General features: G+C 35.6%; 1 protein-coding gene across 1 annotated transcript in view; it reads left to right on the top strand.

Moving 5' to 3' along the window:
• LOC133529521 (mushroom body large-type Kenyon cell-specific protein 1) overlaps positions 1 to 16,126 on the top strand; it is a 320,655-nt gene that overhangs the window by 112,998 nt on the left and 191,531 nt on the right. Inside the window, exon 2 of the mRNA XM_061867252.1 lies at positions 147 to 258. Within this exon, the coding sequence (XP_061723236.1) occupies positions 165 to 258 (94 nt within the window). The 5' untranslated portion in view covers positions 147 to 164. The remainder of the gene's footprint in view (positions 1 to 146; positions 259 to 16,126) is intronic.

Below are 16,126 nucleotides of genomic sequence, written 5' to 3'. Positions count from 1 at the left end.
AGTTGCCTGAAAATGGATGATATTCAAGGTAAAAGTAATGAATTTATAACGTGGTATAGACCCTTTAAAAAACCTGTAGATAAACTTTTTGAAAAACTGTATTCTTTTGAGAATAAATCGGCAGCTTATCTTATCTTATCTTCCAGGGTTGCCGCTCGAGTGCCATGGCGGAGTGTTCCTTCGCGCGCTGCCACCAGGAACGACGCGCGATCCGCAAAGAGCTGCAGCGGTGGACCAAAAACATGGTGTACATACTCGGTGAGTGACAACCCTAGCAAGTCAGCAGAAAAGCATTCCACAGTGGAATTTCCACTAAAACGTTTTTAGTCATCATGAAAATATTAGATAATGCATATTTTGTCTTACGAGTATGATCTTTTTTTGTATAGACTTGAGGGCGGTGTTGCCCGTAGCCAACGTCAAGTAAAACTTATGACGATTCATGACTTGACTTTCAACAGTGTCAACCCAGAAATTTGTGAAATTAAAAGAATAATATTTCGTAAGCGAAACTTTGGTCAAAGCTCCAGATAACTGATTGTTAGAGTGTGTGGAAATCAAGTGTTAAGGTGTGTCAGAGCAAGATGCAAGCGGCAAACGAGCAGACGGATCACCTGATGGTAAGCGATTACCGCCGCCGATGGACACCTGCAACACCAGAGGGGTTATAAGTGCTTTGCCGGCCTTTAAGATGGGAGTACGCTCTTTTCTTGAAGGTTTGAAGGTCGTATCGGTCCGGAAATATCGCAGGCGACAGTTCATTCCACAGTTTAGCAGTCTATACTTGATTTTGTCTGGTTATTCTAAAAATGGACTCGATATGATGAATTGATGAAATTATGGGTGATTTTCGGAATTAGGTATTCGACTTTACTCGAATACGCCTTACATACTTTATGAGTGATAACCTTAGCGAGTTACCAGAGAATAATTGAGCTACTACCTAAATACAGTACAAATAATTATTTCGTCATCTTTCTTCCTCTATCAGTCTTATAACGCGGACGAACAACTTTAACTTAGGTGTTTGAGTCTTTGGCTCTCTTTCTACTGTGGCAGAGATCAGAAGAAACGTGCAGAATTCGACTGATTACAACAAATTCTTTGCTCCTCTCATCTCCGCTCATCTCCAACTTAGTGGAAAGGCGGTAAAAAGTTTACTATAGTTGTTCCGCCGAGCTATGCCATATATATTGTACGCATCTGAGTAACATAAAAGCAACCCGAACAACTCCTGACCTCTTCAACTTGCATCCTAAAAACTTCAAAATGAGCGCGGCCAAAGTAGGAACTCCAAAAAGCGTAACTTATGTAATAAACCGAGGAGCGCCCTAAAAGTCAAACAGAACAAATGCATACATGCGTGCTTGAGGTTTCTAATTTTGAAGTCCAGTTTTATTAAGTTCGAATGCGGTATTTGTAATTTTGTTTAAAGACAAACCTTACCTGCAGGGCTATGATGGTCGGTTCTTTATCATTTGTCACCATGCCTGTCACGTTCCAACAAGTATGTAAGTGCGAAAGTGACGGGTATAGTGACAAGTGATATAAATGGAACCATGATGCCACCACTGTAGGGCTAAGATGGTTGGCTCTTTATCATTTGTCACCATGTCTGTCACGTTCTGACAAGTATGTAAGTGCGAAAGTGACGGGCATAGTGACAAGTGATAAAAATGGAACCATGCTGCCACTGCTGCATAGACTATAATGAAAGAGTGGGGGAGTGTCACTATAGGTTAACATCAAATTCACCGCCGGAGTCGAAAGCATTTTTGCCCAAGCTGAAACTGAGATCTCCGCTTTTTTATGATATAACAGGCAATCCATACAACATTTCCATCTTCACCACTTACATACATACATACATAGGCTACGGAGACTGCTTACCATCAGGCAGGCCGTATGCTTGTTTGTCACCGACGTAGTATAAAAAAAAACTTAGATGGTTGGCAGTCCTCAACTGTGCGTTTCTTCAGAAACTTCCTGCCTCGCACAGCTAAACTGAGGATTCCTGCCTCGCACAGCTAAACTGAGGAATCCTGCCTCGCACAGCTAAACTGAGGAATCCTGCCTCGCACAGCTAAACTGAGGAATGAACTGTCGCCTGCCGTATTTCCGGACCGATACGACCTTCAAACCTTCAAGAAAAGAGCGTACTCTCATCTTAAATGCGGGCAACGCACTTACAACCCCTTTGGTGTTGCGGTTGTCTATGGGCGGCGGTAATCGCTTACCATCTGGTTATCCGTCTGCTCGTTTGCCACCTGTATCATAAAAAAAAATCGAACAGAATCGCTTGTAGCCTATGTACACTTGCAACACCACAGAGGGTTTGCAAGTGCGTTGTCGCGGTCTTTAAGATGGGCTATTGAATACGCTGTTTTCTTGAAGGTTTGAAGGTCAACTGTCTGGAAATACCGCAAGAACCAGTTCATTGTCGTGCGAGGCAGGAAGTTTCAAGAGAAACGCACAGTTGAGGACTGCCAACCATCTAAGTGGTGAAAATGGAAATGTTATAGCGTAGGGCGATATCTTAGATTAGACGGGCTCTAGATACTTTGGCCCACACTCGTGAATTCCGAGCACCGGCGTCTAGTCAACTCTATGGCTGCTGTTCGACGCAACGTTGGCGCAACTACGCAGCGACGCCATTTTCCATAACGCTGACTAGACACCGACGCTGAAAAGACGCTAGTGTGGACGCCTTGTTGAAAATTTAAAATCTGTTTTTACCTACTGACCTATTTTTATTGTACTCTGTATGGCACGGTAAAATCAAATTTAGTACTCTAGCGTTAAAGCAAAATTATCGTTCCGGCAAATGGCTATCGGGAAACGATTAAAAGCATCCCAAAAACGTTATTTTAAGAGCTTTTGTAACGCAGTTTAGTGCATGGAACTTGGTCAATCGATTCGCGACCCACATGCTGTTTCATATGGAAATTTGGGTGTTAGTCATTTCACTGCCTTACCACGAGAAAAAAAATTGCGTTTTTACTTGTGTTTTATAATAACTTTAAGTAAGTAAATATTCTTTATTGTACCAAAAATAATAATTAAAAACAGATTAAGACAGATTTAAATCTCATGACAAGAATAAAAAATACAGTAAAATCACTTCTAAATACACTGTATTTTAATTTAAAAAAAACGGCGCACGATCCCATCATTTCGTCACATTCCTACAAAATGAATTGGATATTTTTTTACAGTTTTAGTAATAATTATTTCATGATTTGCGTTTTTTACATGATTTAAGTATGAATCAAATTAGGTACAGTCACGAACGTTAATTGTTGAGCTATTTAGGGTTCAAGCTATTTTTTAGGGTTCCGTAGCCAAATGGCAAAAAACGGAACCCTTATGGATTCGTCATGTCTGTCTGTCCGTCCGTATGTCACAGCCACTTTTTTCCGAAACTATAAGAACTATACTGTTGAAAATTGGTAAGTAGAAGTATTCTGTGAACCGCATTAAGATTTACACACAAAAATAATAAAAAAAAATTTTGGGGGTCGCCATACTTAGAACTAAAACTCAATTTTTTTTTTTCATCAAACCCATACGTGTGGGGAATTTATGGATAGGTCTTCAAAAATGATTTTGAGGTTTATAATATAATTTTTTCTAAACTGAATAGTTTGCGCGAGAGACACTTCCAAAGTGAAAAAATGTGTCCCCCCCCCCCCCCCCTGTAACTTCTAAAATAACAGAATGAAAAATCTAAAAAAAAAATATGATATACATTACCATGCAAACTTCCACCGAAAATTGGTTTGAACCAGATCTAGTAAGTAGTTTTTTTTAATACGTCATAAATGGTACGGAACCCTTCATGGGCGAGTCCGACTCGCACTTGGCCGCTTTTTATTACGTTGCTGGATTCGTCGATCTATGAACTCAAAACAAAAACGGGCGTTTTAAATTTAGCCGCCTAGATTGACGAATCCAGCACCCACCCATACAAACAAAGTTTCGTTCTCATATTAAAACTACGTGTTGTCTTGTAATGAAATTTTGCACATACAATAACATGAGGTGTATCTATGCCTGTAATTATATAGCTTCAACTTATAAAACACGAAATAGAGCATAAACATCTCGTCTCCATCATCAGATCAGCTCGATGGTACCATAACATTGCATTAACTTACATATATATCCCAATCTTCAGTTCAATCGAACCAGGAAGTGGATCAAATTTAACTTCCAAGATTTGACCCACACTAAAACTTACATAATAACAGGGCAAGTTAACTAAAATCTCGTAAAAAAAAAAAAAACAAGTTGCAGAGACCAACAACAACAACTTGACAACTTGTACAATGAAGTATTACGCGGGAAAATGCTTTAAATACGTTTGTATTATGCGGGTCTATTGTGTTAACTTACTCTACACACGTGAAAAATTAAACAAAAAAAAAACTTGCTTTATATTCTACAAGTAAAAAAAAAGTTTCAATTAAACTTATATATTGAAGTCAATCAATTAGTTTAGTAATTGGACATGTCCCAGGGTAGACTGGGGTGGTTTGGGCCAAGATTAAAGCCGTCGGTATCGCATTGCGCCTAATTCTATACGAGGATATACTCCTACAGAAGCTATGCAGCGGGCGTTCCACAGTGGCCGCGTTGTGTGAAGGAATCTTGAATATTTATTTAGTTGTAGACTTAGTTTTTTTCAGACGTTCTATTTTTAGTATTAATTCTATACGAGGATATACTCCTATAGAAGCTATGCAGCGGGCGTTCCACAGTGGCCGCGTTGTGTAAAGGAATCTTGACTATTTATTTAGTTTTAGCCTTAGTTTTTTCAGACGTTCCAATTTTATTATTAATTCTATACGAGGACATACTCCTACAGAAGATATGCAGCGGGCGTTCTACAATAGCCGCGTTGACTGAGGGAATCTTGTGACTATACATTTATTTATTTTTGGTTTTCTTTCTAATTTTAGTGGTAATTCTATACGAGGATATACTCGTACACAAGCTATACAACGGGCGTTCTAAGTGTTATGGTTTCGTAGTGTGACGGAATCTTGGGACTATTGATTTAGCTTTAGTTTTTTCAGACGTTCAAATTTTAGTGTTAATTCAATAAGAGGCTAACTAGTAAAGAAGCTATGCAGTAGGCGTTTTACTGTAGCCGCGTTGTGTAAAGAAATCTTGTGACTATTTATTTAGCTTTAGTTTTTTCTGACGTTTCAATTTTAGTGTTAATTCAATACGAGGATATACTCGTACAGAATTAGCGTCGAAGTATGAGAAAATTTTGTAACTATCTATTTATTTACCTTAAATTTTCTCTAGACGCTTCACCGATTTTTATTTACAATTGTATCAGTATACCAATTTTTCATTTAATACTGTTAAAACATATGTAAATTATTTTTATTTTGATTATTGCAAAGATATTAAAATTTAATATTGGTAGATTAACTTATAAAACATAGATTGAAAATAAGACATTGTCTCATAGCTCACATTACAAAATGCACAACTTTAAATAATTATAGTATAGTTAAATCTGAGTTTTGCCACTCGCGATTTGAGTTATGAACCATTTATTTTTTTGTTTATAACGTACACGCGAAACGATAAATTGTAAAACTCTAGGAAATGTGAAACGAAAATGAAAAAAATGCATCCAACTTTTTATATGTATGTAAAATGGAGTCAAGCATAAAAATCCAACTTCAAATATCATCGTTTGTATTGTTTTTTTACAGCTTCTTCTTATTTACCCCCAAAAACGTTTCTAAACCTACATTCCCCACAAAATCCATAATATCCATTAGGAATCTGCGACCACTGTGGCGCGTTGCATCGGTTGCATCCAACGCGCAAGCGCGGCCGCCGCGCCACCAAACAACCTGTTGCAACCAGGCCAGCGTGCACATGCACCGCTCAACCTCGCGAGCACACCGAAAAACACCGGAAATCCCTTAAATTCAAAAAAGTTCCAAAATTCTAAATTGCTAAAAAGTTTGCTTTAATTTTTTTTTGTCGTGTAGAATTTAGTGGAGTGTAAACAGTGATTAATTATTAAAATAAGATAGTTCCTGTTTTAGAATTCGGCTTGTAGTTTTCGAATTCGGAATTCAAATTTGGTGCAGCGCAGCGGCAGCCGGGCGTCTGCAACAAGTGGTCGTCTGATGCGTCTCCCGGTAAATGTGCCACTGTTATACGGCTTTGCATGCCCGCTTTTGCGGGATTACGTTGCGTTCCTCGTTCCGGTTAAATTCGGTGTTTCACGTTTATTTGTTCAGTTAGCTTATTTACCGCTTGCCCGTTTTGACCCGCGCTACTCTCGCGTTCGAATTTAGAGTTACGCTTTTTTAATTTATTTTTAAAACGCTTGTTTAAGACTATTTACAAACAGCCAGAGAGTTGACTAATTGTTGGAAATTTAGAAAAATTGATATATTTTTAAGTGGGTGGGGCACCGATTGAATTTCTTTTGTCTTAGTCTTTGGGCGCGCCATCTTAGGTCGTTCGGCAAAAAAAAGTGTCACGGCGGCTTCCTAGATTCGAGTTTTTTGTCTCACAAGCACACAATGATACTCGTAATTGTGTAATCGCAAATGCTAATTCTTTTTTAACAATATGTCCATTAAGTATGGCAGTTTGTCATTGTTTTTTTTTTGTATTTCTAATGTTGTTTTGTCACGAAACGTAGATAATTAGGAATAATTTTAGACGTGATCTAGAAATTAGAATTTATAGGTTTCCTGGCTTATCATAGAATAGGACATTATTTTGATGTCGGGTTGTTGTGACTTTGAAAGTGGACTGAAACAGTTTTAAACGTATTTCGAATGACACGGTCACCTATTTAGTGCATAGTTTGACCGTTTGATAAAACTTTCGAGTTTAAGCTACGATTATTATTATACATATATTTGGGACAATATTGTACATTTTGAGCAAGGAATTTTAGGGTTCCGTAGCCAAAATGTCAAAAACATACCCTTATAGTTTCGTCATGTACGTTCGTCTGTCCGTATACCACAGCCATTTTTTAAAGAAGGGTTTTTGCTAGAAACTTATCTAGAGAACGGGAAGCTGTAGAAAGTAGGACTTTTAATATTTTAGACAGATATTGATAAACACCGTATTTATTTATTTATTGATAAATGACCGGTTTAATTAGCTAACTAAGTACCAAAATTTGGTACATTTTAAATATATTTAAATTATCTACTTAATTTAAGTCGATTGCTCGACATATTCAATTCAATATATATATTTAATATGTCTACGACTCACGGAAGTTTTGTCAAATATTGGGACGTTTTTTATATGAAAAAAAAACTAATTTGATTAAAAATACAGGCTTTTCAACTAAAGCGGAGCAGACTCTATTACTAAGACTGTCCGTCTGTTACTAGGCTGTAATCTCATGGACCATGATAGTTGTTAGACAAAATTTTACGGTCTGAAATTGAAATGTTTGCTGTTTTTATAGATAATGTTACGGAACCCTTCGTGCGCGTGTCCGACTTACACTTCCCCCTTTTTTTGTAAAACACGTTCACCTTTTTTTTTACATTATAAATTTAAACTCTAATTAAGTAAATTTGGGGCATTATTGTACCTATATCCTATGCAAGTAAACGACTTTTCATTTAAAAAAAAATTATTGCCGTCGGTAGGTGTCTTTATATAAATACTTTCAGTACAATTCGTACTATGAAAAAAGTTCCCAAAACGAAAAAAAAAACTTCTCCTTTTAAAAAATGTCTCCCAGTTAACCTTTGAGTGACTTAAAATAAAAGTCTGCAGTCTAAAGGATATATGTATGTAGCTGTATTTATGTAGGTATAAGTAAGTGTAGGTTATAAGGCTTATCTGCAAATATAATTGTAATTGCTCCAGGTTTTTCTTCATTGCGAGAAAGTTGCGAAGTTCTTGCTGTCAGGACTTGAGAGTTTATAAACGATGTGTATTTCGTTCTACAAATACCTATACAATTGCTGTTTAATAAAAAAGTAAATTGCCCTATAGTTTTCAACACTTTTTGTGATGTGAGATTTTACATTTTTTTACATAATTTATTTCATAAAGAATATCTACCTATAGGTATACATGTCTTGAAATCAGATGTGACATTGATATTTAATTTATTTTCCTTCCTTTTTAATCTTAGAGGTGTTCCATTATTGCCCGGTCTCCTCTATTTCTTTTAGATTTCTTTTTTATTTTAGAGTCTGTGCGGAAAGAGAAGAGTCGTGGGATGTATGAGGCCCAATACATTCCACGATTCTTCTTTTTCCGAACAAACTCTACACACATTACATTCATTTTTTTTAACGTTACAAAAGGTAATTTTATCAAGATACTTATATTAAATATGACGTTCCTTGCAGTAATGGATTCGGCATCATTACTACAGCAGTATTGCAGCAGATTTTTGACATTTGCGACAGCAGTGCAGTCGGTAGCAATATTGTTTGTACACTCGCCGTCAGATATATCGGATCAGCCAAGGTGCTCACAAATATCTGAACACGTCTCTATGGTCAAGGTTAGAGTGCGTGTTCAGATATTTTTGAGCATCTCAGCCGCTCCGATATATCTGATGGCGACTGTACAGTCTGAATCCGAACAGTTACGGTTAACGAATTTAGAAATTCAATTCCTTGATTATTAGTCCAGGATGACGCGCAGATTTGTCAAATCTAACCTTTAATAACATGACAATAAGAGTCTAGGCACACGTCTTCGTGAATGGCACGATCTCTTAGAGTAAATATTTAGGGTCGTCTAGTTTTATTGCAGTGTCACCCTTCCGTCTGTCTTCGATCGATTCTAGAATTAGTCTGCAGCTCATCCATAGACTACATCCTCCCTTTTGAGTGTAATTAGCCGGTTCAATGCATTGTCAATTATCTATCACTACATAACACAAAACAAAATGTCTCCGTCTGTCTTTAGAGTCACAGTGTAACTCGCCACAAAGCCGCTCCCACACAATCAATTAAATTAATTTATTTCAGGTCAAAATAGGCCTATATAGATTAAAAAATAAAATAAAATGTTTTTATTTAACCTCACAAAAGATAATTTTACAAAATAAACTTAAGTATTTTTTTTTACCTTTGCGAGGGACTGGAGTCTGAACTAGGTTAGACCTGTATTACAGATCTCCAGGCCCTCACCTGATTGTTAGTAATTACATTATACTAGATTAAATTACACATTGACATTATTCAAAATTGAAATAAAATAAAATAAAAACAATATCATAATAAATGTCAAAATTGGTAATCTAATCAAAACGAAAATCAAACATTAAATTGCAATTAAAATAATGTCTGGTACTGTAGTCTGTTTTTGGCATTAGACAGAAGGTAAACGATTTCGAAGTGTCTTTTTTTCGAGTGATAAGTGATGTGATATCTCAGTGTAACATTACGTTTACGAAAAAGTGATGTGATATAACATTACTTTTTGAAGCACTGTTTCGCGCATGTCTAATTTTTATTGTAAAACACGTTTGAGAAATAGGTCACACCAAATATGTAACTTTTATAAATCATATATAGGTAAAAAACTTAAGTAAGTCACCTGTTGTATGTAGTTGTGACGTGTGTCTATTCGAATACGATCTTTTACGTTATTTTGTTTTCATAAGTAATAGTTACTGATTTTTAAAAAGCGTTTTTCTACAAAAAGACATGTCAAGATTGTATACCTTTTTCTTATGCTATAAAAAACGAACTATAATTTTTGTTGCTAAAATTTGTTATACAGTCAGCATCAAAAGTAGCGGATCAAATAACGTTTCATAAGTATCTACCATTCTGTAACGGATTAACAAAAAGTGATGTCTTTAATATAGAACAACTAAGACCGGAAAAGATATAGTTTTAAACGTGAATTTTAGAAATTTATCTACCCTTGGAAAAGTTATCCGGGATGTCAGATACTTTTGGCGCGTTGTTTCATCCGCTACTATTGATGCTGACTGTACAAGTAAAATATATCGAGTAGAACTTTTGTTTGTGTAACTTCTACTCGCTCTAATTTCTTTGTATTACAATGTAGCAACAAAAACTGGTATCAGACATTGATATAAGTAATATGTTACTTGAACTATCACGTCAGGAGAATGGGCAGATTTGGACAGAGTATGGACATAACATTGGAAAGGTTTTTTCAAACTTCATTTTTTATAGCAAGACTTGTCGACTGGTCAAATCCTGGTTTAAAAAAATATTATGACACAAGAAAACATAAGAAAACGAATAAAAAACTAAATTATCGTCCACACAGGAACGTAGTATCGTAGTAAAAAAACAATATAGTTACGTTTCAACACACTAATTTTTGCGACGATAACTTTCTTCACACAAAAATTTGGGAGTACCTGCCATAGTAAAAGTTTTACAACTTGGAATAACCTATCCGGTGATAAAGCGGTTGCCCTTATTGGCAATTGGGACAATAAGCCCACCCTCCATTCCTGCTATTTTAGAATGTACTTTAAAAACGAGAGCGTAACTTTGTATAGCGGAAACTATGTTCGTGAAGGTCTTCTAAATTAAATGTCAAAGGCTAGCAACCAACGTACTAGCGTCTTTAACTTTCGTGGCTGATGACAACTCCAACACGTATAGCAACGAAGCCAACTTATCACGGAACAAATTGACAAAACCAGAAAAACAATGGCTAATAAAGATAAAATTGCAAAAACAATATGGCCCCCGCTGCGCGTCATTATTTGGATCATGTCACGCGCAGACGGCTGATTCGCGAAACGTGTCGTCCCGACTCAATTCGTGCCTGATATAACTTGAACCTCAAATCATAAAAATGTATCCTTATTAGGAGTTAGTATCTGATTGTATTGTACGCTCTTTTACAGGCTGTCACCTAAAGCGCGCACTCTGTCTAGTTGTATCGGAGTAAATGAGATAGCACTGTTACGGTAGTCTGCGCAACGGAATAATATGAAAACGATTAAAATAAAAACATGTGGATTATTTGTATAATATTACTCGTTAGGGGTTTAGGTATAAATGTTTTGCAATTGTGATTTCTAATTACAGACCTATAGGGCAAAAAAAAAGACATAGAAACTACACACGCAGACTTACGGCGCAATTTAAGTGCGCTCCTATCAATGCAATATTTCAAATATTATCAGATTTTTAGCCTGATCCGATTCGCCTCGGTCTACCCTACCTACTAGACTACTTTCTAAAAAAATTTTATACAAACAAAATATAGCGATTAGGAGTGCTGTATGTGAAAATTCTACCCGTTTATTTGTATTACAAATTATAGCAACGAAAACTAGATACACATAGATATATGTTACTTGAATTTTCCTATCGAATTTAATGATATTTCAGAATGACATTTTAAAAATGAGAGCTTAACTTTGACTACATCGGCGGCTAAGTCTGTGTGACACCTATGTACATAAATATAAGTCAAACTATGGTTTAAAGAGTGAGCCAGGAGACAACCTCGCAATAAGCTCTTGATTAAACTCATATTGTAATAAGTCAATAATAACCCAGCAATAGCTGTGCATATACTTATTTTAAATAAACTGAATTGAATAATTAATTATGGTTTTATTATAATTCGAAATGTTATAAATACTTGACATGTAAAACAAGCCTGATTCTGATTACGTCTCCTGGGTCACTCCGACTGGTTCGCCAGTGCCGTTCGGCTTGCGTTGCGTAACAACGCGGGTGTCATACTTGTCACTGCCACCGAAACGTCCGTCCGAATTTAACGCTAAAAACGCGAATGTTATTGGCAGGATTGTTTTTATTGTCCAACCAATAATTTGAATAGCATCCTTACAAAAATATTTGATTATTAATCGACATTATAAATAGGAACTTAAAAAGTAAAAAACAGACAGATATTTTGTTTTTTAATATAGTTTTTTAAGTTATTTTAGTATAGTTTCATTCAGACGATAATCAGAAGTATGTAATTATTTTAGTAACAATGTAGTTCCAACAAAAATTTACTCTATACTGATTGGTTCTCAAACAAAAAAATAAATAATTGATTTTTCATTGGCCTATATTAACTATTTTCATTTAGAGAGAAGAAAAGTACAGTCTGAGGTTAAACATTGTATCTAATATGGTTTTTTTTTAACCTTTATGTTCGTATCGAATCCAAAACTTTTTGTAAATCACACTAAACCCGTCACACGCGGTTAACACCGCTAAGGCAAAAAAAGATTTCCTAGCGAGTGGTAAATAAGAATAATTGTTAAGTTATGAACTAATTGTGTAATCGCAGCCTTTATCTCGAGCGGTGACATTTTTACTTAAATAATTAAGTCTACAGGAAGTGACAAACAATTTAAGTCTTTACTAAGGCTACTAAGAGGAAAGAGGACAACCGTTTCTCCATACAAACGTGGTCCCCATTTTCCTCTCTGGATATTGACATTATGGAAAATGTTCTTACATAATCGGACAGCTGAAATTTTCAGATGATGTATTTCTGTTGCCGCTATAACAACAAATACTAAAAAGTACGGAACGCTCGGTGGGCGAGTCCCACTCGAACATGTCCGGTTTTTTTATTAGTACCTGACTCGGACTTAAATTGTTGAGCCATTAGGGTTTACTTTACATTGGACATTCATACCATTTCGGATGAAAGAAGCCCCTGGCGTCCGTTGGCTCGTTGGGTGGACGACATTCGGAAAATTGCGGGACACTTCTGGATGCGATTAGCTCAGGACCGGGACAAGTGGCGTACTGGAAGAGAGGCCTATGCTCAGCAGTGGGCGATAAAAGGCTGATATGATGATGATGATGATTCATACCATTAGTATTGACAACCAAATGTGTTCCACTTTGTCGCTTGCCATAAGGACACCTTGTCAGGTTATTCGTATGAAGATACAAGCAAATCTCATCCTTACGGTTATCGACAAAGTGGGACGTTTTGCGAGCCGCGGTCACAAATTAGCTTGAACCGTAGATGGATCATCAATTAGTCTGTGACCGTACTCGGGTTACTTCGTCTGGGATTACTTCGAGAACGGGGTAATTTTGAAAATATGAAAATGGCAAATATCTATAGTACCTACCAGAAAAACATACTTAGCGACAGTCAGTTTAGGTACCGCAACGCTAACCCAGGCATCTTGCTTACTGTTGCTAAAGAAAGGATGCTTAGTAAGAGGAATTTCGTACATTGACACGCCTGTTGTTATCTTTATCACACGCGTATAATTATATTGCTGTCCCGCTCGCATAGTGTCATTGACCGCCGGCACCGTCGGTTACGTCTGAATTGTATAAGCCCGGAGAGAAACATAACAATGTATGGAATTTTATTTCTATTTTATTTTATTTAAAAGGCACACTAAACAAACAATTTTTTTTTTACAATTTATAGAAAGGTAGATATTATGTAAGAATGCCATCCAAAATAAGCATGCACGGCGAGATAAAATTACAACGAGCAAAAACTATCCTAAAATTATAAAAAAAATATCCTAAACTACACTAAATTACAGAAAACCATAAATAATTTTAACATGTCAAATGCTCATTATATTGCTGCTCATTAATATTATACTCTTACCTGCGTCCGGAATACTGCCAGCCGAATGACTCAAATTCATATTTGGACAGAAAGTAACCGTAAATCAACTCACAATGTAGTTTCTTTGTTACAATAAAATTTGATAAAATCCACGTGACTATATAAATAACTAATCAAAAGTAACTGTTGCTTCAAAAAAACGAATATAACATAAGTTAATACTGTAACACTTATGACCTTCTTTAATTACGACACAAAAAACCTAACATTAGGTATGAGTCATTGTACATGACTCACAGAAGTAACTTGATAAAATTACATTTCTATTGTCTTGCGTCTTTTTGAGACATGAATTCAAACGGACATTTTCATAATCGCCTTTACTGGGAGTAGAGAAAACAATAAACCGAAAATATGACCAAAAAAAAATGAAAATATGGCCGAAAGATGTGATATTTCGGCGGTTTCGTAGGAATCTGCCGAATCCCGCACCAGAACAGGTGGCGCAACCGAAAACTGCGTCGTCAAAATGATATTTATATTTTAAGATTTTTATTATTGTATGTATGTTAGTCTGTAAGGTATGTATACATGGGCCATAGTTGCCTGAAAATAAATGATATTTAATTTAATTTAATATATTTATTTTAACCACAACTTGTAAAGGCCATCTCGATACTTGGGAATTTTTATGTTATTTCTACTCAGAGCCACGAAATCTTTTGATGTTAATTCGAGAAAGAAAGTGAACGAAAATGTCCATATTTTTTTTCTTCCATTACGTTCCCATCGTCTATGAAAAATGGTAACGGAAGGAAAAAAAAATTAGAAAACTTTTTTCTCCTATTACGATCGAAAATGCTCGCGATAGCATGTAGAAATGACATAAATAATTTTAAATTAAATAAAAAAAACTGTAGTTTATAACTTTAAATAAAATGACCCAGATATTGGAATATTTCAGTTAAAAAAATATAATAAATGTGTTAAATGAATCTGGGGACAGAAACGGTAGTTATTTTAATCAATTTAAAAGACCAACACGTATGTGACACCTCTGCAGTTGCATACGTCCATAGGCTATAAGGTAAGCGCTTGTCTCTTTCGCTATCACGGTATCTTGTGTAATAAAACGGGAATACGTTTAAAACTCAATTTACTGAAAGTATAGCTCTAATTGCATACATGTACATAAATAAAATCTTATTTGATATATATAAAAAAGATCATTATTTCAGCCCAAAATTCGACTCCTAGAACCTCTTTCAAGTCACAAATCTTTCATTTTAAGTCAAAAACCGTGGTTCAGCCCTCGGTTGTATGAAAGAACAAAAAAATCGTTCTAGAAATACATTCCAAATGGATGACTAAAAATTCGGTCAGACAAGAGGTTAATAACCTTATTCGTAAATTTGACAAGCCTCAATTAATTTATGTTTTATCAACTTTTATCCCTTTTTTACAAATACATAAGTCAAAATGACAGATGAAGACAAAATATTTATGGCTAATTGAGTCTTGTAGCGCGTTTATGAATAACGCCATTAAACGTTTACATATCGACCAGATCGTAAACTACCATTGCACTTTTTTTATATTTGTACTGAAACCCATATGTCCGTTGTGTCAACCCTATCCTTTTAAAAACCTAGCAGAATAGAAACGTTCGAATATCCGTCGTAACGCCATCTATGTTTCGCGGCTAAAATTTTTAACACCCATTTTCTTACAAGAACTCAACACATGGGCGCATCCCTATGCACTATGCACACACAGACACACAGAATACACAATCGAACGCACCCACACGCCGAGAAAAAAACGATAAAAAAGCGCACACAAACGCAACCTTCAATACCAACACACCAATACCAACGTAATTATGTTCTATTTTAAAATTTTCAGATTTGATAATCGAACGTTTGAGGCTTTAATTTTTGGGCAGAGGCGTTTTTCGACGGTTAACTTTGAAAGTGAGTATTAGAAAAAGGTTTGATAAGTAAGTAGAACTGAAATGCACGAGGTTTCATATGATCGCGGGCATGCACACATAGACGGCTGTACGCGAGCGAAATGCAGTCTGTGTGCAATATAGCGCGCTCGGGTAGTCGTGATCGTTGCGAGCTCGCGTCTTAAACACGTTAGAGATACTTTAGGGATATAATACTACAAGTTCGATAGTTTATTACAAGTAAATAAGGGAATATAGGTGTAACATTTAAATAATAGCCCTTTTATATAATTATTTTTAATTCTCGTGTAAATTCAGGCACCTTTTTGAATATGTAAAAATAAACAAACCTAATGGCTACAACAAAGTTGAATATGTATTTTCAGTTATATACAGATTTTTGTTAAATATAAGTATAAATCGACATAAATAATGGGTACAGCTTACTCCGTTTTTTCTTTAATTAAATTTATTATGAAAAAAAATTGTAAGTACCTACATATTTCATAATTATGTATTTTATTCGTACCAAAATTATATATCTCCCTGAAATATTTATAGGCACTACGTTAGTGATTGCACAAAAGGGTTTTTTAAACTTATGTACGTATAAAAGTTATCGTTAAC

The sequence above is a fragment of the Cydia pomonella genome, chromosome 21 (assembly GCF_033807575.1).
Source record: "Cydia pomonella isolate Wapato2018A chromosome 21, ilCydPomo1, whole genome shotgun sequence".
Lineage (NCBI taxonomy): Eukaryota > Metazoa > Arthropoda > Insecta > Lepidoptera > Tortricidae > Cydia > Cydia pomonella.
Note: the sequence above shows the minus strand (reverse complement) of the source record. Positions and strands in the feature narration are given on the sequence as shown.